This window comes from Rhopilema esculentum, chromosome 8, assembly GCF_057945365.1.
Source record: "Rhopilema esculentum isolate cy_ngs chromosome 8, ASM5794536v1, whole genome shotgun sequence".
Lineage (NCBI taxonomy): Eukaryota > Metazoa > Cnidaria > Scyphozoa > Rhizostomeae > Rhizostomatidae > Rhopilema > Rhopilema esculentum.
The window spans coordinates 746943-772131 of record NC_142822.1 but is presented as its reverse complement, the minus strand read 5'-3'; the positions used below and the strand labels follow the sequence as shown (position 1 = coordinate 772131).

The following is a 25189-nucleotide window of genomic DNA, read 5'->3' as shown; positions in this document are numbered from 1 at the left end:
TTGATTGCTTGGATAGACTCATTGCAGACTGGAATCCACGTACATTGCGCCACAGATCTGTGGCGCACAGTAATCTCCAGTTTTGGAATATGACGAAAGCAGTGCAATTGCCAGCTAAAGTGCTCTAGGGGGTGTCCAGACCTTATATGTTACCAAAGTGATCGAGGCATCCTTTATCTGCTGATGAGTTTGGAAAATTATCGAAACAGCACCAGGGACCGCGCACCAGTCTAAATGCGGGAGGGCTGAAAAGAGCGTGACAGAAGATTTTTTGAGATCACGCCCACTAGAACGCCGAAAAAGCGCCTCCTTTTTGAAAATACTGGCTTATTTCTACTGGGGTTTATTAACAATCTGGTTCAAAGAAGATATCAATAGCTATAAAGATAGATAAAATTAGCTTGGGGATAATAAAACAACAAGAAAAACACCTAGAAAATGATCAAAAAGGTTCCCAGTTAAGAAAAAACTGCAACGCCTTAGGAGTATACGATTCAATGTTGCGTTAGAGCATAGTTAGAGTAAACTTTCCAAAAAGTTTTCTAACCTTGCTATTATTGCAAAGAATTTGGAGGGGCTATAGCCCCTGCTAGCTCAATGGCTGCGCAGTGCCTGAACAACACACTTACTAGATGGCAAAGAACTCCTCGATTTTGAGATGAAATTTTTAAGGGTGTCACAACATTGTTCAAATGTACAATTTACTGTAACTCATCCTCAATTCGTTCTTAACTTTTGACCAATTTTGAAGCTCGTGTTTTTATAAAAAAATTCTCATTTTGTTTGAAGCTGCCGTTAGTCTTCGAATCGACCCTTGAACAAGCTCTGACCTTGGATGTAAAAATTATTGATAAGCTCTCACCCTAAAATATGCCCCAACCTCAACATGCCACTTTTTGCGTTTAAATAAGGAGAAACAAAAGAAAAATACACCATTTTAATCCATAGTTGAGAACACATTCACCGGCGAATGAAAAAATTTACCTAAAAAGACATTTATGAAGAGAAACCGTACATAATGAAGACATTAACAGTCTTGACTAAAATATAATTTAAGTTTTTTATGCTTTGGTTGGATATTTTGAAAAAGATTATTTAGTAAAATTTCAAATGAAATCATTTGATTATTAGAAATCACGGAAAGCTACAAAACGAGCTATTTGCATGGCAAATTGGAGATGACTTTTATTAAGCGCCTCGAATAAGCCTTACTTGAGGAGTTTGCAGATATTTTTCATCAGTGTGTTTACAGCTATCTTCGTTGGCTTTTTGCAGTAATTTCCAATTATGTTTGCAGAAAAATCTAAATGTGTTTTTGAAGCAATTTTTTTTGTCATGCACATTCGTGATGAAAGCAATTTTCATTTGTCTCTAAAACAATTTTTCATTTACGTGAAATATGTCCCCCTAGTTCTCAGCAGGGTCAATTTTGTGTTTCCCCTAAATTCAATGAGAAAATGTCGGGGGAGGGGTAATATTTTAGCAACGTACTTTTTGTGATGTAATCCTATGATTTTCAGACTGCGTTTACATACTAAAAGTTAGTAGTTTCCTTTAGGTAAAATTGGCGTTCCATTTGGGTTAAAAGGTGTTTCTATAGTAGGAAGGGTGAGGCCTAACAATTTTTGTTTTATCCCCCCAGAGCCTAGTGGATGGATCCGCCATTGGTGTGTGTACAGGAATTTTCATTTTCATTTGAGTTTGAAGCAATGCTAATTTGTTCTTCCAGAAAATTTCATATATGTTTGAAGCAATGTTAATTTGTGTTTACAGAAATTTTTCGTTTGTGTGTCCACAACAATATTCACCTTGCAGCTATTTTTATTTGTATTTGCAGCTATCTTAATTTATGTTTAAAGTAATGCTAATTTGGGCTGGCAGCAAATTTTTTTCATGTTTGCAGCAATGTTTTTTATGTTTACAGACGTTTTTCATTTGAATGTTTACAAATATTTTTCATTTCTGCTTGCAGTAATTTTTATCTGTGTTTGCAATGAATTTTCCATCCCAAACTATCTTGTGCAAGATTCGGCAATGAATTTCAAACTATGACCAATAAGCTATTGAATTACCAATACAATTAAAGCCCTGGTCAAACGATCCAACATTTCAGTCAACATTTTGCCCAACATTTTTCTTTTATGTTGGAATGTGACCCAACGATGGTGGTCAAACGATCCAACATTTCACTAAAGACTTCAAAACAATAGAATTGTTGGACGTCGGCAGCCAACATTTTTGACCTCAGTCAAATTTCGTCCAACATCGAAATTTACGATGTTGGGTGACCCAACCAGATGGTCAAACGATTCGACATTTCACCCAACATGATATTATTGGGCGAAATGTTGGGTGAAATGTTGGATCGTTTGACCAGGGCTTAACTCCTATGAGCGGGAAGAAGTGCTGCTTTCACAGCTTTGACCATCAAACAGAATTTTCTTCTAACGAACGAAACAAGCTGCGTTCCTTTTTTGGATATGGAAACACCACAAACTGAAATGACAGCAGTAATGCCCGCGCTGCTCAAAAAGCGACCGCCCAGCAGGAGTGCGAGGAGGGGAAAATTACCACATCCCTCCATTCACACAGGGTTGCCATATTGGCCTTTTTCAGGCCAAATTCCATCCAATAACGGCCTTTTTCATAGTTAAATTGCCTGGAAATGTTTTTTGATCTGCTACTTAAATTTGGCCTTTTTTGGCCTTTTCAGCAGAAATTCTAAATTGAAAGAGGAATTACTATATTAATGGAGTAATTAGAAGTTTACTATAGTGTGTTGCTCAAATGTCAAATCTAGCCTAACTATTATCAAAGAGTTTTTTTTAAGGGGAAGTAAGTTTCTTGTTTGAGTGAAGAAATTATTTGAAAGGCGCATGCGTAGAAAAATGAACAGTGCCTCTACTATGATTTTGTAGAATTTTTTTGATTTGGCCTTTTTATGTGGATTTTAGCCTGTGTTGCTCACCCGTTTGGCCTTCTTTTGTAAATCTGGCAACCATGTATTCACATAATAGTGCTCATATAATTCTGGAGGGAAAGGGTAAGAGACGTAACGAGAGGTGGTAGGTTTGAAGATTCCACGGACGAAGATGGCACTTTCGAAAGTGTGCCACACAAATTCAAGAAGATGTGAATTTTAAACTTGGATTACGGGAAGACTTTCGTAAACTGACAAGTGACGTGTCATTGTTAGCAAAACCTCTACTTCTTATCAATATTTCAGTCTTTGTTTGTTTTCATATCTCCATAATTGATTAATTTAGTTAATCATCCAAAATCAACTTATAGGCTAGGCGGTTTGAAAGTTTAACTCCGCTTTAAAAGTGTCTGTCTGGACTCTAAGTGACCTAACAACGTCACAAGTAGGCTTTTTGGAAAAGAACGACTTTGTATTCCATAGAAATTCAGTTGTATTTGAAGGATAAAATCTTTCGTGTTTTATTGCCTACTATAAGTAGATTTGTTCACTCTGCTTCCCAAATCACGAAAAGTAATATTTCAACACGCCAAAAATCACCGGGACTGTTCTGTAAACAAGAACTGCCCCACCTATGTTTGCACATAGCTGGTCGTATGACCTTTTTCATTATCAAAGAAATCAGTTTTCTAAATTGTGGTTGTCCGCAAAAAATGTTCCTGAGCCGCTTGTAGTTTGCGAGGAACAGAACCGATCTTAGATACTTAAGTGGCTAAGCAATGTGTCAATCAGCAATTGGCCAATCAATAAGCGTGATATCTCTCACGTGACGCGAAGCTTGTCCCATGGTAAACTTAACATGTATTTAACATTTGGAGTTGGGTTATTTCCCTACAAACGTACGCTGTTTCCGTTTTAAGAAGGAGAATGACATATTTTGAACAAGGACAATTTAAAGTTGATTTATTGACTAATAATCTGAAGATAGATCGAACAACTGTTTAGTAGGCCCATCGCTAATGTTGCTATCGCTTCAAAACTGAGTCAGGATTGGAAAGTAACTGCAACAAATAGCAAGTATTTCTAAAACTGAATGTAAGAACCTGTCTGTTACTCTGTTGAAATATACTCAGGTTTGCCGCGACAAAAATGTTGTGCTAGACTGTGATTGTAATGAGCATTTGCATTTATGAGGCAACGTTTCATTGGCTTAGAATTACTTGTTAGATTTGCTTATCTATTGTTAATAAAATAGGAATAATATAATAAAATATAATAAAGTAGAAAGGTTCGTCTCCCTAACATACTTGATATTTGGTAAAGTATCTTGCCTTTAACGGTCAAACCCACTTGTACTCCAAGTAAGAACAACCCGAGATACAACTTCGCAAATTAAAGCCAATAAGGCTAGATTTATTTACAGAGAGCTGGTTGAGCTCTAGTCCGCCATGATTTGGCTTAATGTTTGCAGAACCAGCGTCCCCCGTAAAGTGCAAGGAAATGAAACGATTCTGAAAAGAAAACGTCTAAGCACATAAAACTAAGCAGATGGATTCCTTATAATTAGAAGAAAAATTTCTACTTGTGTTGATTTCTTTTAATTCTTTATTTTTCTTTGGTCAACAATCATTTTGACTTTGAGAAGTGTAGATCTTTAAAATCTTTTTTTCACATACGAAAATAATCGATGGTGTTTGCCCAGTAAAGCACAAGGATACAGATACGGCTGGTAGACTCAATAAAACAAGTGAGAGATAATAATCTTAATGAGGTGCTTTTTGCGTCTTAAAATCTGCTGTTCATAGTTTGTAGTTGTGAAAAACTAGACAACCGACAGAATTTGTTGCTCCAGAGATAATTTTAAAAGAAAACAACAAAAGGTATATCTCGCGTGCATTCTAATTCAGTTTGCAGTTGCTACGTAATTCTTGCCAACTTTAATGACACTAAAGTACAACAAGATTTTTGTCTTTTGACCAGGGATTTTAGAATAACATATGACATACGGCATCCAGGCACGATTTTTCCATTGAGCGACAGTGTGAACCTATCCCAGCATGGGCCTATAATATCTGCTAGCGGCGGAGAACGGATTGCTTTCCCATATCGACATTTCTTTGTCAAATTGAGCACTATTAAAAAAGTTTGATGAAATAACTGCAGTGAAAGGGTCGTTTTAATTGATTTGTATGTGGTTGTGACAAGTGTACCATCTTTGAAGCTGTCCCTGAATAGCATTGTTAGCACAACTATAGTTCTTTTCTGAAAATAACTCGCATAAAATGCAGCCTAAGCTTGCGTCTTGTTCCTAAAACGATTGCTGGGTTCACAAGATTCCCGGTTGTTGTTATTAGGGCCGTGTAGGTAAATGCCTCATCGCCAAGCTTTATCGTTGAGAAGAAAGTTTCTAAAAAGCGAGTAACAAGAAATGGAAAGTATGTGATAAAGAACACAAGAACGAAAAGCAAAGTGGATGAGATTATGTTCCATGAAGTTGTGGATCTGTTGCAATGGGAGACCTGTTCTTTCTTTTCCTTTTGAAAATTTAGCAAAACAGTCTGTTTTGACTTTTTTGTCGCTGTGGTGTTTTCGGAACTAGATACCATATCAAATTGTTTTGCCGATTTTATTTGCTTCTTGTTACAAGAATTCCCTATTGTAAATACCTCTTTACCCTTGAGAATTCTACTTTGTTTCTTTTTTCCTGAAAATGCAAAATCTGTTTCAGATTGAGTTCCATTCATCGCCTTATCACCTACAGCTTCTTCAACTAGATTCTCTGCATTCAGTACAAAATTGTTGTTGAAATGTCTATTGTCTGTTTTCGTCCAATCAGCATTTGCCTTCAAAAATTTAGACACTTTCTTTAGTTCTGTCCCATCGACTGCTCCCAGCTCCCTAGCCTTCTGTCTTTCATCAGTTGCTCCATAGTCTTGACTTAATTGATTTAGTGAATGACATTTTGCCTTATATTCTTTGTCCCGGTCATTCAAGTCTGAGCCTTTTGCTGAAGGTGGCTTGAGAGACATGGTCTTTTTGATTGAAGTTTTTACATTTTCCTTTTTGCAATGCATCAGTTCGCTCTCTTGATGCCTCGTGAATGTTTCTCCAATAGTTTTTCCAGAAGCTTTACTTCTTTCATTCTGCACTCTCAAATTTTGGCGGCGTGCTGTTATGTAAACCTTTGTATTTGCAAGCAACATCAAACACAAAGGAGTGGCAACCAAAAAGACCCCAATTAAAACAATATAAACTCCATTTGTTTTATGAAAATCAACCCCGCATGCGTAGCCAAAAGTCCCTTCATATGTTGTCCAGCTTTTCATTATCAGCAGGGGTGAAAAACAGAGCAGCGAGATTACCCAATTAAGGCCAATGCAAATGATCACCCTTGATATGCTGACAAAGCGTTCATAAACAAATGGAAAGACTATCGCCAGATATCTGTCTAGGGACATAATTGTCAGTGCCAAGAGCTTTAAGGCTGCTATTGTGTATGTTGCAAACATACTTACCCTACAGGCAGCTCTATATTGCTCTTGGGGAGGTGATGGAAGTCTGAGAACAAGACTGAAAAAGTAATAAGGTGCCTCAGAGAAACAGGCTAAAATCTGCATACTGAGTAAAGAGAGGAGGTAGAGAGATGATACGCGCTTTCTGTGCTCCTTGGAGGAAATAAGAATGATGAAAAGAGTAATGTTTAAGAAGGATCCCAGAAAGAAGACGACGATACATACGGTCGATAAGAACACCCTGCTGAACAGACTCAACGCCATGCTGAGGTTGAGTTTATTGCATTTGATGTAAGTGAAGCTGATGTAGAATACAGTTCAAAACACTCAATATGATGCTCTTGGCAGTAGCAATATGAAGGCCGGTTTTCGTTATCATTAGCCGCTTTCGAGCTGTAGTTTCCACCAAATTCTTCTATAGCCAAATAAAGGCAAGATCATTCTTTCTCATAAGTTATTTGTTTGTAATTTATCAATCATTTTAAGCTTTCCTCCAATTTCAAGTGCAAAACTTACACCGTTGCCAACAATGTGATGAACCTCATAGAATGTTTTATCGGAGTATGTAAATCACCAGCAGGCCAATGACGTCAGAAATGAATTAGAAAACCTGAAAGAAAATAGCTGAATTTAGTACCAATTTATTGTTGAATTGAAACAGACATTTCATAGCTTGATTTGCATTGAGTATTCCAATTGTAATCATGAAACACGCTGACAATTGCATTATCATATTAGGCGAGGTAGGTAAGAGGGCATGAATGCTTGCAACATGCATCGCAATAAGTGATAGGTTGCTATGAGCAATTGTCATATAAATAACTCTTGAACACTGATTGGTTGATAACTATCAATCGGGATGGTTGCTTAGACAGGAAACTAACATGTCATTATTTCAAATAAGAACTGGCAAAGTGCTGAAAAATCTCGTCTAAGGCTATACACTTCTTAAAGAAAAAAGTCATCTTTGAAAAGAAGTCCTCATTGGCAAGAAATATTACTAAGTTTAGTGCAACCATTTTTCAATAATTCGAAACTTATTTCATACTGTAGACTGGAGCTTGGAGACAGTTTAACCATGGCAACCAGTAGCAATAAAGGAATAGTTTGACATAGACATTCCACTGTGGACTTTATGTCTAGATTATGTTAAATGATTGGAAAGATTTTCGACGGAAAAAGCAACAGAAAGAGCGGAAAATGATTTGCTGTATGCTGTATTGGCTGGCTACTTTGCGTTAGTACTTCTATCAGATACCATTGAAGCAAGTTATCCCTGTAAAGTTTATAGATTCGATGTTTTTAAGTTTTTCCTGCTATTGAAATTATGCTCAATAGGCATTTAAGTCTACGATAAACATATGTTAACAGCTGTAAGCAACAACAAACACTTAATAAACGAGCAACGGTACGATAAGCCCATCTGTTGAGCTTCGCGTGAATGCAAAAAGCAAGATTCCTTTAGAAAGGTAAACAAACGAATGCATTTGAACAAATCGCAATCGCAAAATAGTTTTAAGGAAACAGCCGTCAAAGGCAGAAAGCATCTACCCATGAATTTGCTGCCTGTCTTAAAAAGCTAATATCGATCAAACTTAACTACCGCTTCAGCAAACATACTCTGCAATGTTTGACCATATGCAAACAGCTATGTAAATTCCTCGAAGCGTACGTATTGCAGGTTTTGAGTACTTACAACAAAAATCTTAAAAGCATAAATTCTTTATATTTCTACGCTTAGCGCCAAGGTTTCATCTGCAACAACATTATTAATACTTCCATAGCAGACCATTTCCGTTTAAAAAGTCATCTACCCTATATGTTGCACAGAACAGGATGGAACTACTCCGAGTTTCTCGTTTAATGTGATCATGAGGCAATTACCCCAAATAACGTGGACAACTCTGTCTATACGGTAACGAGCACTTTATGACAGACTGGTAAAAAATAATTTTCATTAAAAAGTCATCTACATAAAATAGCATTTTGTGGCCTATTTTTGCTTGAGTTTACGAGAATAAATGAAAAAACCTCTCTTCAACAGTAGTAAAAGTTCATAACTTTCATTCTTACAGTCATTTGACGGTATGTAATCATGAATAGGCAGGCCTTGCCCGGAAAGGCGCTCGATCGAGCGCGCGCGCCTAGAGCGCACCCAAAAGAAGCCTTGGAGAGCGATTTATAGAGCCCCTCAAAACGTCAAAACAATATTACCACGGAGCAAAATAATTTCTTGGCCTTTGTCTAATAAACTTGATCAAGCATAAACAATCTTCCCAATAGACCGCAATATTATGATTTGCGTAAGATTACCCCTTGAGAAAAAAATTCAGCAAATTCAACGTTGGGTTTTCGTTGGGTTATTAGATACCATTTTTAATCTAATAACCCTCTAATAACCACCAAGGTCACAGGCCATCAACCCTCATCTCCGGAAGATTTATTTGATTTTCGAGCAAGCGTTAATCTTCTGTTGAAGTATTATTTTCTGTTTTTTCTTAATAATTTAAAATCACCTTTGCAAATCAGAGATCACATTTCCGTCCAAATTATCGCATTGCTTTTCAGTTTGCATTTGCTTTCGCGAGTAGTAGATGTTCTAGTGTCTCTTATAGAATGGATAGCATAAAAAGGGAAACAAAGTTAATGTTCGACTTAAAGCCATGCGTTTTCCTATATTTCTATATTTGTATTAACATAGTGTTTGCTGCATGTTTTGTTATTTCATATTATGGTGCTTTTTGGCATCACCATTGAATTTCTTGCTTAACACTCTTCCAAAGCTCTCGATATGAAGCTCTCGATCTTCCAAAGCTCTTGAAGGATGCTCTCAAGGATATTTTATTTAAAGGTGCTAAATAGAGCGCCTAGAGTTTCTAAGGGGCTCTTTTTATGGAGCACCTTCATTTTGCTTAGAGCAAGGCCTATTCAATAGGCCTAAATTTGGTTTTTTGTTTTCTGCCGTTACTTGAAATCAAGGTATGACAACAGCTTTACTTTTGTCTACGTCGTCTCTTGTTTTCATTTTCACCTTTTTATTGCCGTTTGAATGACGAAAGCGCCGCGTAGAGGTTTTGAAATGCTAATCAAGAAATTATTTAAATTCACCATGCCAAAACCGATTCAATATTCAATGGAAACACATTGTGAAGATACAAATAACATGTTTTATTCACGGCAGATTCTTCGCGATTATAGATTACAATGACAAGTATATATTAACTTGAATAAGGACTTTTCTTTATCATTAATTTCGGTAAGCAAATCGATCTACTTGTACTATTTGACAAGCATTACTGTTCTGCTTCTTCAAACTTTTGCCCTTGCTGGTTTTGTTTAATCAACACAGAGCAGAATTTCGACGTGCAATAATTATCGAACATCAATAAACAGTTCCACTCGTTTATATTTTGTTCTAATCAACAACTTCATGCCGGCAAATGAATCTAGTATTGTCAAAACTGCGTATTTTCGGAAATAGATACATGTTTCATTTGGCACAAACTCTGGTTTCTTACTTTGGTATATGATTGGGTCAGCTTATATTCCGAATTGCGCTCCACTATTCAATACCTTAGCCAAACAGACGATCTCCAAAGGAAACATTAATAAAAGAACCAATAATAACAGTTGCACAAATCGATTGCTTGTATTGCTACCCGCTAGAAGAACACACAGTATAATCTTCTCGCGAATTCTTGATAGATTCTTACATGGGAATCCCTAATTCATCCCTCATCCCTAATCAAACTAACCATCACTGCGCTCGTCAAGTGATAAGTTACTTGACCAACTCTCACTTCAATACTTGAAATGCCTCCTTCTTCTCAAATCTTATGCTGACACTCAAAACTGATTCGATTGTGACTGTTTCTCTTACGGCTCTATATCACTGACTTGTTGTCAGTTACTGAATTAGAGAATGTTCTTGATTATCGTCATCTTGCCTCTACCAGACCTATCAAATTACCGAACTGACTTGTAGTTGCAATATTGACTAGAAAATGAATATTTCATCTATCATTCTACAACGGGTGTCAACTTCAGCTATCACCGTACATTTGTTTAAAAGTAAACGTAGCTTACTCCGAAGCCTTGAAGGTGTTATATTATTTAAACAGTACAACGTAAAATACAGCAGTAACCATTCATTATAGAACTGCCTTGTAGAACTCCTGAAAATTTAGTACTCCGTATTCAGGCGTCATAACCACCTCTTGAGACGAATCTGCATCAGAAAACGACTATTTATTGCATGATTCTTCAGGTACATGACATCCAAAGAGGCAAAACGCCTATTCTTCTTGCCATTTTAGTCTCCAAACAATAGCCTTTCAACTTTCACTTGTCAAATAATATACAACGAGCAAAGGAAACGTTACTGAAGAAAAAGTGTTTAAAAATGGTTTCAAGCTAACGTGACATATCAGAAAACGGTTTTCAAAGAACCAATCGCTTCAACTGAAGCTACTTAGGAATAAAAAGATGCATGTCTGTCCCATTGAGCTCTGAAGGAATATCTAAATCATTAAAATATACGCGTTGTGTGTAGATTAGCTGCGGGTCGGATGGCATTGACGGCCATCTCATTAATTAGCAAAGGATCTAGTTGACGATTGAGGAAAATATAACATTGATTTTGTACTGATGCAGCTTTAAACAAGTAAGTGTATTTAGATATCAATGACATACCAGAATCTTTTCGTTGAAATATTATGCTATCTTTCAATGTAATTCGCCTTCAAAAGTTTTGCGAAACGAATTACGGAGAGTTTGACAATGGTCTGAATCAGCCTTGTTTACCTTCAGCTGTGATTCCTCCAACTCTGATGATTCTCCTCGAGTATCTTGGAAACATAACTGCGGCACGAATATTTAAACACACAATGTAAATTATTCATAAAGTAAAAATGGCCAGCCTGTCTGATAGCAATAAGGGCCTCTGTTTGATGTACAAGTCCAAGCAATCTAAAGCAATCTCTTCCAAATTGGAATAAAACAGGTTTCTTTTAAACGATCATCTTTTTAGTACATGACGAATTATGGTAATGTTGCTATTTAAATTTTAAGTGAAAAACAATTTCAAATAGCTTTCTAATATTTCAAATGAAGATAGCAGATAAAAGAAAAAGGAGAAACATGGTATTTTAAAGTACTTTTCATTTGACACTTCTCGGATAATGTACAAAGGTGAGACGAGATGTATATCCAAGTGCGGGTCGAAAGTAACGTGAGAGGAAGAAAAGTGTGCTTTATTGGTTCATTTGGGCCAACGGGCAAATAGAAGGGATAATTGTTCTAAGTTACAAAAACCAAAGAAGTGATGTGATGAAGAAGAAATGATACAGAATAACAAATTGCATACCTAATTACTGTACAAAAACAAAAATGATAAATGCACGGCCAGGTTAATTGCAAAATTTATTTCCATATAAATAGGACACTACAATTTCGGCAACTGCACATTAGTTAGAGATCTCTTTATGCATTAAACATCGTCTTCAATTTCATTAGAGTCACTTGAACTATCATATCCCATTACCAACGATGTTTTCACGCTCACATTATTACAATCTACCTTACCTTCGCTATTATGCGTTTGACACTCAGAGGTCTGAAGAGAATTGTTTTTATCAATTGCATTATCACCGTCAATGACAGATGAGCTTTTAGAAAAAGAGTCAGGATTAAAGTGTGCACTTGAAAAACTATTGACTGTTATCTCTTTGTTGCTGACTTTCTCAACTGCAGCATAACTATTGTTTTCAGTCAACGAAGCTTCCTTCTTGCCATCCATCTTTCTTCCTACTCTAACTGTAGTTAATGATGGCTGCCCAGAAAACACTGAATTTTTCACCATATTCACCTGCTTTTTCTTTGCCAATCCAGCTAGTCGTCTTGCTAACTTCCCTTTTGAATCAACCTCGCTTTCGAAAATCGAGCTTTCTTTGATATCTTTTTTCCTTATTTTGCTGCGAATATCAGGTCGGAGATCTACGAAACATTAAGAAAAATGGTAATCAGCACCTTATTACCACCAGCCAAAGAAATTCAATCTATTCTTAAAAGTTCTGGCAAAATTTTTTTTTCTAATAGGTAATTCTGAAGTAAGAAAACGGCCCTTCCCAAAGCACCGCCATGGTTAGTGCCCTACTTAGTATTGATATTCGTAAAAGACATGACGATTCAAGAGGAACTCGACAAGATGAACAAGACAATTCAACAGTCGGCAGCAAAATCAATACTGCAAGAACAGAATTGAAGCACAAAATTTACACAAGATCAAATAAATGAATAGCAGATGCAAAGCTACTCAAACATGAGGAAACTCTTTCAAAAGAAATTTTTTGAATACGAAAAAATTCCTGAAGTTACAGAAATAACAGGAGATAAAACAGCAAAGCAAATCTTGCATTTTTACAAGGAATCGTCAAAAAACAATCTTGATCGCATAGCATACTATAAAAAATTCGCTTAAATGGAGGCTCGACAACTATTATGCAATGTTAGAACACTAATTAGATTGGGATTGTTGCCTTTTATCATACTACGGGTTTAATGAACGCCGAGGAGAGGACTTTCAATGCAATCGATCCATTCCCAATAGACTACAGTATCCTCTCAAATTCACGGACACTCTAAAAGGCGGACACCTCTTATAAGCGGACAAATTTTTTTCCCCAATCGTTTTCTGACCAAAGTCTCATAAAAAACTTTCTAAGAGGCGGACACTCTAATTGAAGGACAATATTTTTTGCACAAAATAGTCAATTTGGCTTTTCTTTCTTTCCAATTAGTGGACAGTACAAAAAGGTAGAGATAGCGAACAAAAAACTGAGACGAATGAATATTTGTTCAAATATTTTTTTCAAACACTTTGACACTTGATAAACTAGTTGGTTTTTTACAACTTCGAGCTTCTTTACAGCCCAGTTTATTAACCTTTTTGTCCATGAATGTGTTGTCTTGCGCTCAGTTTGGTTATTTTTTCTTTTTATAGTGTCTAAGTTCCACCCAATAGCAACTGATTACCCAGACTACACCCAGAGGTGGCGCCGGAAATCTTCCGACAGAGGGGTTTGAGCTTCCGACAGAGGGGCAAAAATGACTAAAATATTCAGTTTTAGTACGTTATTTTGTCAAATTTGCTCCGACAATAACCTAAAATTTCCTCCGATAGGGGGCTAGATGCTTCCGACGGAGGGGCTGTAGCCCCCCTAACCCTCCCCTGGCGCCACAACTGATTACACCTTTAAAATATAAAACTCCGGTCTATTTTCAAATTTGGGACTTATATTGCAAAACTTTCCAAAAGGCGGACACTTCCAATTAGCGGACAACTTGCTCTTGTCCCGATGGTGTCCGCTAATTGGAGAGAATATTGTATTACGCAAAGTTCTATTACAGAACCTATCGACCTTAAAAAGTTCTATTACCCAAAAGACTTTAAGGCTTAAATGTTTTGAGCAAAGATATAGAAAAATCTTAATGCTAAACAAATTCACTGTGACAGTTTTCAATAAAATAGCAAATCATTCAAATTAATAAAAACAAAACTGGCTGTCGTGTTGTATTTTCGTTTTTATCTATAGTCTGCATACTTTAAAAAACACAACTCTTTGCTTGAAAATAACAAGCGAAAAGATAATTCTATAGTTTTGGAGAAAATTTAATTACAACAAGAAAATTTGGATTGACAAATTTTTTTTGTTTGTCAAAAATTTGGCCTAGCTCGGTACGATTGAGATTTTACTAGAAGTCCTGAATTCTACAACAGCCACATATAAGATTTGTTTTTTCTTATGTTATGTAATACAAAATATCCAACTTTTCAAGTTTCAATGATGAGTTTTATAAATTTTCTAGAGCTTATTGATAGCTTATTTCAGCGCCGTCCGCTCATCAGATATTTATCTTCTCCATATAATATCGGTATGCCTATACATTTATGTGGAAGCTTGAGATTTGAAATGGGTCATCAGGTCTGTTTTAAACCACAATAAATGTTTGCATTGCATCTAAAATGTTGAAGTTCTTTATTTTTTGAAATGATGTCCTATTAGGTTACAGATCACAGATCAGATCTTTAGATTACAGATCAGATTCTGACATTTTGCTGTATGTTGCAATTAACAAAAAAGGTGGTTGTGCGATAAAAATATCTGGCTCTTCAAGTTTGTTAGTATTCGTCGTCAGAGTCTCTTCATATTCACTCATTCATAGATATTGTTATTTTCTAAATGTCGTTTTGATAATAAGATTTCTTAGTTCATGTAAATTTGCTAATAGTTTTTGTTGTTTATAAAGATCTTTTGTAGCAGGAGGCTTGGCCATTATCAACAAATCCGCAAATGCAGATTTTTCGATGCATAGACCTATTGTCACCAGTAGCGGCGCCACGGGGGGGACTGGGGGGAAACGTCCCCCCCAGTTCTCAGGAGAATCGATTTTGTAGTTCGTCTAAATTCGATTAGAAAATGTTGGGGGAGGGGTAATATTTTGACACCGTACTTTTTGTGATGTATTCTAAAACTGCCAATTTTCAAACAAAAGTTAGTCATAGGCGTTCCCTTCGGATAAAATTGGCGTTTTTTGTAGGTAAAAGGGCATTTTCTGGTTGTTAAAAGGGCGTGGCTTAAATTTTTTTGGTTTGTCCCCCCCAGGGCTTAGTGGCTGGCGCCGCCATTGATTGTCACATGCAATCTCTTTCATGGAGTAGAATTAAACTCTATACAAATATGCAGCGTGAAAATTTCCTGTTTTGGAGAAAACATTCAAGGAGTTTAGTGTTTTTTCTCCAAGCCAGTGGCGGATTCAAGGGGGGGGCAACTAGGGGCAGTTTTTGCTTATCACACCAACAGTTTAAATTCATTTTGTAGTGTACCTGTTGTGTGCCCATCTATTTTAAATTTTATCGTTAAAAAATGTAAAATGCCGACAGGTGGTCCTTATTCTCTGGCGAATATGCATTTAGCAGCAAAATAAATATCGCAAATTTAATTGCAGTGCAAGTATACTATCGTAATAATATACAATTTTAAAAAAGGAAGTAGTTATCTCAATGTCTCCTAAAAAGTAAAAGCCGAAAGAAAAGATCGACCCTGCCAGGACTCGAACCTGGAATCTCCTGATCCGTAGTCAGGCGCCTTATCCATTGGGCCACAGGGCCGTTGAACAACAACGTTGAATATCCTTTACTTATAATTGTTTAAAAAATTTGCCATGGATATAGGAGTTTTTAAACCCGGGGGCACGGGGCATATGACTAGGGAACTGATTGGGGTCTGCGGAAAACCCTAACCCTGTCAGATAGAAAACAGGAGTGGCGCTGGAGACAAACTTTCAATATTTCTTCTGTTTCATAACGTTTATCGGAAAAGGATACCCTGTCCCACGGCACTTCCTGTTTGGTCAAGTTTGTAGCGCCCGCGCAGCGAATTTAAAAGTGGGGGCCAAGGCTAAAAATGTGGGGGCATGGCTTCTTACCCCTTTATTAGAGCTTTAAAACTACTTGCTTCGCAAAAAAGTGTGGGGGGCATGGCCATCCCGCTCTCCCCTTGTGGCGCGGGCCCGTCCAGACTTTGCAACGGGAAAATATAAAATTTAGATTAACTTGAACAAGAAACAATTATTAAGATCAAACAAAAATTTATAATTAAGATAAAAGTTCCCTATAAAGTGAACTAAAAAAATCAGTCGAATCCCTTTGTCGTGAATACACACTTTTTTATAAGAAAACCTAATTTTTTGCTGAGGCTTAATATTCTTAATTTTTTTTATTTTGAGCCTATCATTATCCTTAAATCATTCTTAAGTCTAGTAAAAAATGTAACTGAGTCGCATTATAGCGTTGATGACTCCAAGGCCGTTTATTTGAAAATATATAGTTTTAAACTCGCATTTGTTTGCTTTCCAAAAAAGTCAGATAAAAAATTGGATTCTTGACGAAGTTTTGGATTATTCTTAAATAACTCTTAAACTTCATCGATTATGAGCCCTTATATTCTTATAGACTATATTCATTTATAAAAAACTGTGTATAGCGACTAAAAATTCATTTAAGTATTTTGTACTTAGTTTCTAGATGCCTCCTACAACATAATTTCTATTGCATATTTGAGAATTTGCAAATGGCTTTGAAAAAAGCAAACATTTGAGTAAACTAAAGCTTTTCGTCTGACACTCTTCAGAGTTTAAAACGTCAGAACATGGTTCGAAAACTCTACGCGAGGAAAAATATATACCCAGTTGTGGATCGAAATAGGCCAATCAGAAACGCAAGCGACTGTTGAGGTTGCCCAGTCAGTGCCCCTTGCCTATTGAGAATGTTACCAATGGAGTCCTAAGGTGAAAACGAACTGCTATTGTCTACAATAGCGGGTTTTTCGTGTATGTAGATCATTGACTATGTGTAGATAGATGCCAAAACTGCTAAGCAACAGCAGCAAGAAAAGAATGCGCGCAGGCTAGATAGAACGTCAATAGGGCTTTACCAATAATACGAAACATGTTGATATTATAGTTTTTTGCACAATCTGGGTTTTCCAATAAATGATGCCCGATAGCAGAATCGCATGGTCTAGTTTTACTTTTAGATCTGCAAGACCGAGGTGGCTGTTCTCTTTGGGGATGAGTTTTGCTTCTAATATTAGACGAAACATGCTTTTTTATTTTATCCTCCAATCTTTGGATAGTGCGTCCTATGTAGCCAGAATCATACTGGCACGTAAATTCATATATAACGGAACTCTTCTGTGTGGTAAGAACGCAGTCCTTTTGAATGGATGGAAGGGCCTTTTTTGAACTGTAAACAATACGTGGATTCACAGCAAAGAAACAATTTGAATTCGTACCATAAATTCGACACTTATCTTTACAGAATTTTATTCGGAAACTTTGCAGTCACATAAGGGTATTAATGATAGTCCGGTCTGAAGGCACAACAATCGTGCAAATTAGGATACCAGCATGAAAACTTCACAACTTATGTACTTTGAGGTGTAGAATAAAATGCGAAACAGACCCAAGTCGAAAAATGCCGCTAAAAGCTATTTTCAGAACATTGAACTGGGTCCCAGTCCTCAAAATGAAATAAGTCACTTTCGAGCGATTTAACAAGTGTATACCTGCAAAATTCGATATTCATATACAATCTGAAGTTTAAAATATCATGCCAAGGAAAAAATGCCCATAAATTATCCCATAATCTATTTTTAGAACATTTAACTAGGTCCCAGTCCTCAAAATGAAATAAGTCACTTTCGAGCGACTTAATGAGATTATGTCTGCAAACTTTAATATTGATATACAATCTGAAGTTTGAAATGTCATCCCAAAAATATGAGCTCCATTTTTAGAATTATATTGGCTCTTACCCAGTTCACAAAGTGATTAAATTAAACAAGATTCGAGTTTCTAGATAATGAGAACGAAGATGACATAACTTGACCTTCAAATTGGAAAGATTTGAATTGTAGTCAAAAGTGTTTCCAAATGCCAAAACAACAGGCAAATTAGAAAAAAAATCAGATTAAGTTCAGCAAATGAATTCTCACTCCTTTTTAACTTTTCTGACAATGGCTTTACGAAAGTTTACCATAAACAACTGAAAATTTGCTCTCTCCTGTAAAGCATAATATTTTGCAAAATAGAAAATAAGTACCAGTGCTCAATATCAATAAAATCATATATATATTAACGACATTAAGTTTTTTAGTTTATTATGACGTTCAAACGACATCTGCGAGCCAAAACACAATTTCAAATTGGAGATAATTTTAGACGAAAGGGAGGTGTTTTTTGAGAAAAGCAGAAATGGCTTTGAAACATGTTACAAGTAACTTATTTTCTAATTTCATAGCAGAATGAGTATAGACAAAAATATTTAACAAAAGAAATGATAGCTTAAGAATATTAAAAACATAGTAGGTCAATATTAGTAGGGCAAAACGAAAATTGGTGTACCTTCGCCATATCGAATGCGTTTTGCCAATCTGCTGTCTTCTTCATTTTCCTCTGCCAGGTCCACAGATGAGGGGAGAAGGTTTCGTTCCTTGAACTCGTCGTCTAACGACTGTGAGCAAATAAAACCCAGTCAAAAGGCGGTATAGAAAGAGGTCACATAACTTTTACCTTAAAAGCACTATTGTTCTTGTTATGTATTCGTTACAGTCAAGAAAGTAGTTTAATGCATTTTAAACTGATGAAAATTTGGCTGACCTAGTGAGCATAGACATCCAGAAGGGATATGCAAATAATATCAATAACAAAAACAGGCATTGAAATCGCTTGCTTCGTTCGAAAAGAGATTCATTCTTCACAACGAGTTTATAGGTTCAAAATTAACGAATGCTGTATGTAATTGCTATGATTATCATTGAGATTATCAACATTTTAAGTAAAGTAAAGTAAAGTTAAGTAAAGTAAAGTAAAGTTAAGTAAAGTAAAGTAAAGTAAAGTAAAGTAAAGTAAAGTAAAGTAAAGTAAAGTAAAGTAAAGTAAAGTAAAGTAAAGTAAAGTAAAGTAAAGTAAAGTAAAGTAAAGTAAAGTAAAGTAAAGTAAAGTAAAGTGAAGTCGAGCAAGGAAAGGTTACATAGCTAATACGACAGGAAAACATCTCCCTCACGATTGACATTAATCAGGATCATATTAACCGACTTATATTAACATCTATATCAATCATAAGTTGTTGTCTTTGCTCATTCTAAGTCAGAATCTTCCAACAAACCCTTCTTGCCTGACTTGATAGAAACATGTTTGCTGAGGATTTACGTTCATCAACTGATAAAGCTATATTTATTTCAACTCATGTATATAAACAAAAAGAATAACCACATGTCAGTGAATTAAATTAGAAAGTGCATATCTGTGGTTATTTTGTCAATTTCGTCATTAAGATACTTGCCTAAATTTCTAAATTTCAAGTTGAATACATATATAGTTCAACATTCATCTTCGGGCGTTTTAATAATATATTCTGACATCTTAAGGCTACAAACTTCATTTTCTATTGTTTTTATTATTTGAATTCGCTTGGTCGTGCCACATAAAGATACCAAAAAACATGACAAAAAGGTTTTTAGTGATTAAGATAGGTGAATAGCGAAGAAACAAGTTTGATATTAACTAGAAACCTTTTGTTTGTTTATCTCTTTTTTCTCCTCCCTAAACTTCTTCCGCAGAGCTTGATTCACAGCAAAATCATCTTCCCACACGTCCCTGATTTCTCTGATTTTGCCCAATGTTGGTGCAGACCTCTTTGCTTTTTGTTTATCTTCAATTGTATGCTCGAGCTTGAACATAGCATCAGAAACGAGTTTGGCTTTAACATCACGATCTACAAGTTTGTAAAATATAATGCTTGAAATACTAACCAAGACAACAAAAATGCACTAATTCGACCGTAGTTTACTTTTTATTTGATGGAGTTCATTTACTCAGATAAATTGGTAAGATTTTAGTAGATTGTAACTCTTCTATCATAGCTTGTAAATTGTAAGTTGTAACTGGTAAATGGTTACTTCTTGAGACAAAGTCTGACCAGACTTGAAACATCCTGACAAACAGAGCATGGGGACCTTCAATGTCTTGCATTCGTAAAGATATACAATAAAAATATAATTTTTAAATACTTTAATAAATAAAATATATACTGAGAAATTTCTGTATGTCTCTATTCAAGCTTTCTCTTCATAAGAGGATCTTTTTTCTATAAATATTCAGACTTTCACATTATATCATTCATTATGTTTTTAAGATTTGATATTTAAAATTCAATTACAAATTATCTACGAAGCTATCTTGCCCTTGTTTCTAATCATACTAAAAAGTTTTTAGTGCATAGTCTCTTCTAAGGACTTCATGAGGGCTTATAACTCTCTTCATATAAAATTTAATTAATCAGGACAGGACAAAAGTCAATTTTCACAACAAAAATAATGTGGATAGATGAGCAATGACCCTCTAGATAGTAAGAAAAAAGGCACTACCCTTTCATAATCGAAATAATCCTGACAACAATAAGTATGGTGAAAATGCAAGTAGCATGTTTTACGAGTTTAATTCCAGTTTGAATATCACAGCAAAAGAAACAAGTTTACCAGTTGTTTGAATATTTTCTGTTACTGCTGGATCCCATCTTTCTTCTTTTCGTTTTGCACCACTGAGAATTACATATTCACAGTTCTGGAAAAAATGTATTGAATATAAAAAATATGAGAACTAAGAAACAATGATAGCTCTTAAAAAGCAAAATAAATATTTATTATAAAGCAGCCATGTTGATGGCCCAAATCACTCTCCATAATGTGGGAATATAGCCTCATGGTGGACTTGCACATGCCTAATGATTAGTTGCATGTTTTTCTGAGGGAGCAAACATTGTCCTAAAAGATTTCATTATAACTTCTGTCTCAGGTAAGAAAATAAACCAGGTACTACAGAAATTCTCAATAAACAAACCTTTGGGTCTGTTTGGATCTCAAAGTGTTGATCACACAAGTGACATTTCATTCGAAATTTGTATATTGGAGTTGTATAATAATTTCCAACTTTTCTTTTCTGTGCATTGTACCTGACACCTAGAAAGTGAAAGAAAATGTGTTTAATATCTACAGTCTTGCTTAACCAGTTGAATGCACACCTTACAATTAAAACACTAATATCTAATGAAGGTATTTGATATAAAAGCATGTAGGGCAAAGATAATGAGCCTATTTTACAGTAACCATCAACCATGGGTATTCATAGGGCCAGGCCTTTTTGTTTGACAAAAGCAATCACTTCACGTCAGCACTTGCGCAAACCAGGCCTTTCTGGGAAAAAATACAACATGAGCTATAAAAAGCCTTTGCCAGTTTGGCTGGCGTGGGCTATTTAGCCCTTGCAGAAATGTTGTTAATTTTTTTATATTTGAGTATTTACAAAGACAAAGATACATTTTCTTGCTAATTCTCTAAGCACTTTTCAGATGAAGAAGGCATTTTTGCGTGTATTACTACCTTTAAATGTTGAATTACCACTCCTCAAAACGAGACAGAAGAGGAACCTAATTTTTTGGAATATAGAAAAGTTTTGTTAGGTTTTGCAGGTTATTGTGGCGTTTTTGCGAATGCCTAGTTTATATTTTTTGACTTGAAAAGAAATTGTTTTCTATTTGACAGCACGGTGTAACATTTATCACTTTAATTATTTGTAGTATTGATCACGCTTTATGTCTTTCCTTTTGTGCATACACATTTCCTATTCTATTGCAAGTTTTAGCAGCTAATACAATAGACATGTCCTGTATAAGGGAACGGAAATCTCCTATTTAGAACATCGTTTGATAAACACATAGACATTTAAGACCTCTTTCTCTTTATTTCCTAACACCCATTTAGCGGTAAGTAGTAAAAATATTGGGAAGCTAAACTGCGAGATTATTTGAGAATGTTGTTTTGAAAAACTGCGCGGGCAGAAAAAAGCTCTCGCAAATTTGCGTGGGGTTTGCACGGGCGTGGGCTATAGCCCTCGTCTCCGGGAAAGGCCTGACAAACCCAACCGCAAGCGTTTGATCGCTCATGCAAAACGGTAAATTGTGAGGAATAAATGTCTCATCAATTAAAGGTAATGTGTCCATATAAAAGGACTGCGTATACCCAACCTGTCAAGCTATCTTTCAAAATAACAGTTTGCGATTGGTAAGTATTCTTGCGATGCAAAACTGCTCACATGAAAAGCTAACTTGGCAGCAGGATAAATAAACAGAACGACCATAATGACTGGGGCGATGACATCAAAAATCACATTTTTCTAAAAACCCCCGCAAAGTCGCTTGCTATAGCTGGACACATTACCTTTAACACAATTATAGTTATCTTTTATGACCCAAGCAAGTGACATAGACAATACAAAGCCGGTATATCAAAACACAGGAAATATAAGTAAGCTGAATAAACCATATCTCAGCGAAAAAAATGCATTTGAAAATCAATTCCACAGCGAATGTGTAGGAATACTTTAGGTACTAGTATTTGAACTACAATAGCACTTAGGCCATTTTCTAGGCAGCCAGATTGTATAGTATTTTTTCTGCGTGGGGAACGCCTGGGGAAGTTTATAAATGAAGCACATTCGTATTTGGTATTTATTCTTTCTTGGCGTGCATTAAAGATCATCATAACAGTTTGTTTTCATTTGATGTTACTGCAAACAGAAGGGTACCTTATAAGATCATTGCTATCACTATCAGAGCAATCGCTCGTGCAAGAGAAATCACGCGAGCGATGGGCAACTCACGTGGGTTATTTCTTACGAAAAGGCCTGTAGGGCCCTTATTGATAATATCAACTTTAGAACTGACAAGGTTTACCCTGCAGAAATATTTCTCTTATTATTATTACTATTACTATTATGTTCAAGGTTGACAACAATAAAAATATTATTGCAAATTACCCATTCCAATATGGTTTCCACAGCCATTGCACCAGATGTTATATGGCATTTCAAATCTAAATGTAAAAGTACTTTCAAGCTACTACAAATCAAACTTAGAGGCAAAGTTAAAAATAAGCAATGAACATATACAAAATTTATTCTTTATAACAACATAAATAGCAAATAAATATAAACTTAAAAACACACAGAAAAAATTACAAAGGGCCAAGAAACCTCTTTTGATGAAGTTTTTTACCAAGCTAAAAAATCAAGTGTGAGAAGGAAGAACCGCAGGATAGGCTGTCCGCCGGATTCTGTGAATCTTGCAATGAGATTTTAAAATGAAATGTATACAGGAACAAAGCAATACGACGACGAGAATCCAATGTCACGAAATAAATTTTCAAAATAAATTAAATTTAAGATTATACTAATATTTCGCCCCGGTATACAGGGCTTCATCAGAGTAAATGTAAATTTTTACTCTGATGAAGCCCTGTATACCGGGGCGAAATATTAGTATAATCTTAAATTTAATTTATTTTGAAAATTTATTTCGTGACATTGGATTCTCGTCGTCGTATTGCTTTGTTCCTGTATACCTTTCACTAAAAAATCAACCTGATTTTGATGAGAGTGATTACAATATTGTTTATTATGAAAATGCAAGCGCGAATACCTGATGATGATGATGCCTTCATGAATCTTCCGTGCTCTTTCACGGAGAGCATGTGTGCCATGATATGCATTAAGTGAACCCTGAAATACAAACAGTCTAGACAAATACAAAAAAGAAATTCTACTCTAAGAATAAGAGATGTATTGGGTTAAGGTTTACTATTCTGGACTTTTTAAAAAAAAATTTGATCATTTGACAATTTCTCAAACTTTAGTGTCTAAATCACATTGCATAGTGAGCTAAAGGAAGAAGACTTCCAGGATTCTCATCAATGCAATTGAACCAGTTTTTATTTCATATAAACTAGATTCCCATTATTGGGGGGCAGCCATTCATTTCCTGTGTGTTCTGGAGTGTTCTCTTTTAATTCAAATGTTTAATAAGAAAAGTTAAGTTTAGGAGTATTCAATAATACCTTGTCAGCCCCAAACACTTGATTCCCTCTGTGTCCCTGTACTAAAAATTTTGATTTAAATTTAAGCATCTTAAATCATATCAGTGCCTTACCTTTCTTGGGTCAAAATCTGGTGGATAATATTTATTTGTGCCTTTTCTTTCACCCTGCAAATTTGATCAAACAATTTTAAGAACTACAGCTTGAAGGGAAAACTGGATATATACTATCCTATCTACTGAAAATACAAGAAGATTTTGTGTTATTTGTTTGAGATGCAACCAGTCCTTGAGTCACAGATAAATGATTATCAGAGCAGATAATTGTTCTCAGTGAATCATAGGAGGTAACGGTGAATGGTACAAGTTTTCAATAATTCTATTTTACTTTTTCTGATGATCCCAAAATGGTCAGACAAGATCGTTTAGCTTGTTATCTGACACAAAAAGATAAGCATACCAGTGCATACTTACCATACCATCACTCTTTACAGAAATCTGATTTTTCAGATATTTTGAAGGATACGGTTTTTAAAAGATACCCACAGGAAAATTTCACTCCAGCCTGAAGAATGTCAAGCCCCTGCTAATATTGAAGCAATGGCTTGCCATATTTAATTTCCTTAATTTGCTTAGTGGTAGATTATGATGTGTGTTTTGGCTGAATTATTCTATCTTAAATTGTTGCTATTTGAGCCGCCTATCTTAAATCCTTGGCGTGGCAGGGCCATACAGAATTTTGCATGGCAAAAAAATCGTACAGCCTTTCAAAGAAAAAAGGCTACGCCCTGCCCCTGATTACGCAAAATATGATGAATGCAACATGAAAAAAGAACACCACATAAAAAGTAGAAACATTTCATTAAGGCAACTTTTAGCTGGCACGCACGCATGAAATTACCTTCGTAGAATGGGAGATGTTTTCTCTTAGACAAAAGCTAAAACTGTCATGGCATTTTAGGATAACTGCATTTTGTTATTTGATATTTGTAATAACCATTACAATTTTAATGTTGTTTTAGAGACATAACGTTGAGTTGAGAAAACTTTTAGGTATTTTACCATTTTCTGCGAGGTCTACGGATCCAATGGTTCTACGCCTGTCAGCAAAATAGTCTTGGACAGTATAAAGTGATAAACCAGCAAAAGTTATGTGATTTTCAGCAAAGAATCAAGATAAAATCGCACACTCCTTCCATGTTACTGGTCAGCGATTGATTTGCGAAACATCGCCATTTAGCTGTTTGGGTTGTTGGGGTTGCATGCTTC

General features: G+C 35.6%; 2 protein-coding genes and 1 non-coding gene across 3 annotated transcripts; all 3 read right to left on the bottom strand.

The window, feature by feature from the left end:
- Positions 1 to 212: 212 nt before the first annotated feature.
- LOC135694532 (uncharacterized) lies at positions 213 to 11436 on the bottom strand. Its single transcript, XM_065213321.2, has 2 exons — positions 11125 to 11436; positions 213 to 7042 (listed from the first exon to the last, which is right to left on the bottom strand). The coding sequence occupies exon 2, from the start codon at positions 6694 to 6696 to the stop codon at positions 5170 to 5172; it is 1527 nt and encodes a 508-aa protein (XP_065069393.2). The 5' UTR covers positions 6697 to 7042; positions 11125 to 11436; the 3' UTR covers positions 213 to 5169.
- Positions 11437 to 11572: 136 nt separating this feature from the next.
- Positions 11573 to 25160, bottom strand: LOC135694534 (coiled-coil domain-containing protein 130 homolog). The gene is made up of 9 exons (XM_065213322.2): positions 24983 to 25160; positions 24035 to 24088; positions 23528 to 23607; positions 22867 to 22922; positions 20893 to 21011; positions 20532 to 20616; positions 19566 to 19768; positions 18397 to 18505; positions 11573 to 12426 (listed from the first exon to the last, which is right to left on the bottom strand). The coding sequence occupies exons 1-9, from the start codon at positions 24983 to 24985 to the stop codon at positions 11921 to 11923; spliced, it is 1215 nt and encodes a 404-aa protein (XP_065069394.2). The 5' UTR covers positions 24986 to 25160; the 3' UTR covers positions 11573 to 11920.
- Positions 15529 to 15601, bottom strand: Trnar-acg (transfer RNA arginine (anticodon ACG)). Its single transcript has one exon. It is a non-coding gene; the product is annotated as a tRNA-Arg (tRNA).
- Positions 25161 to 25189: the final 29 nt, after the last annotated feature.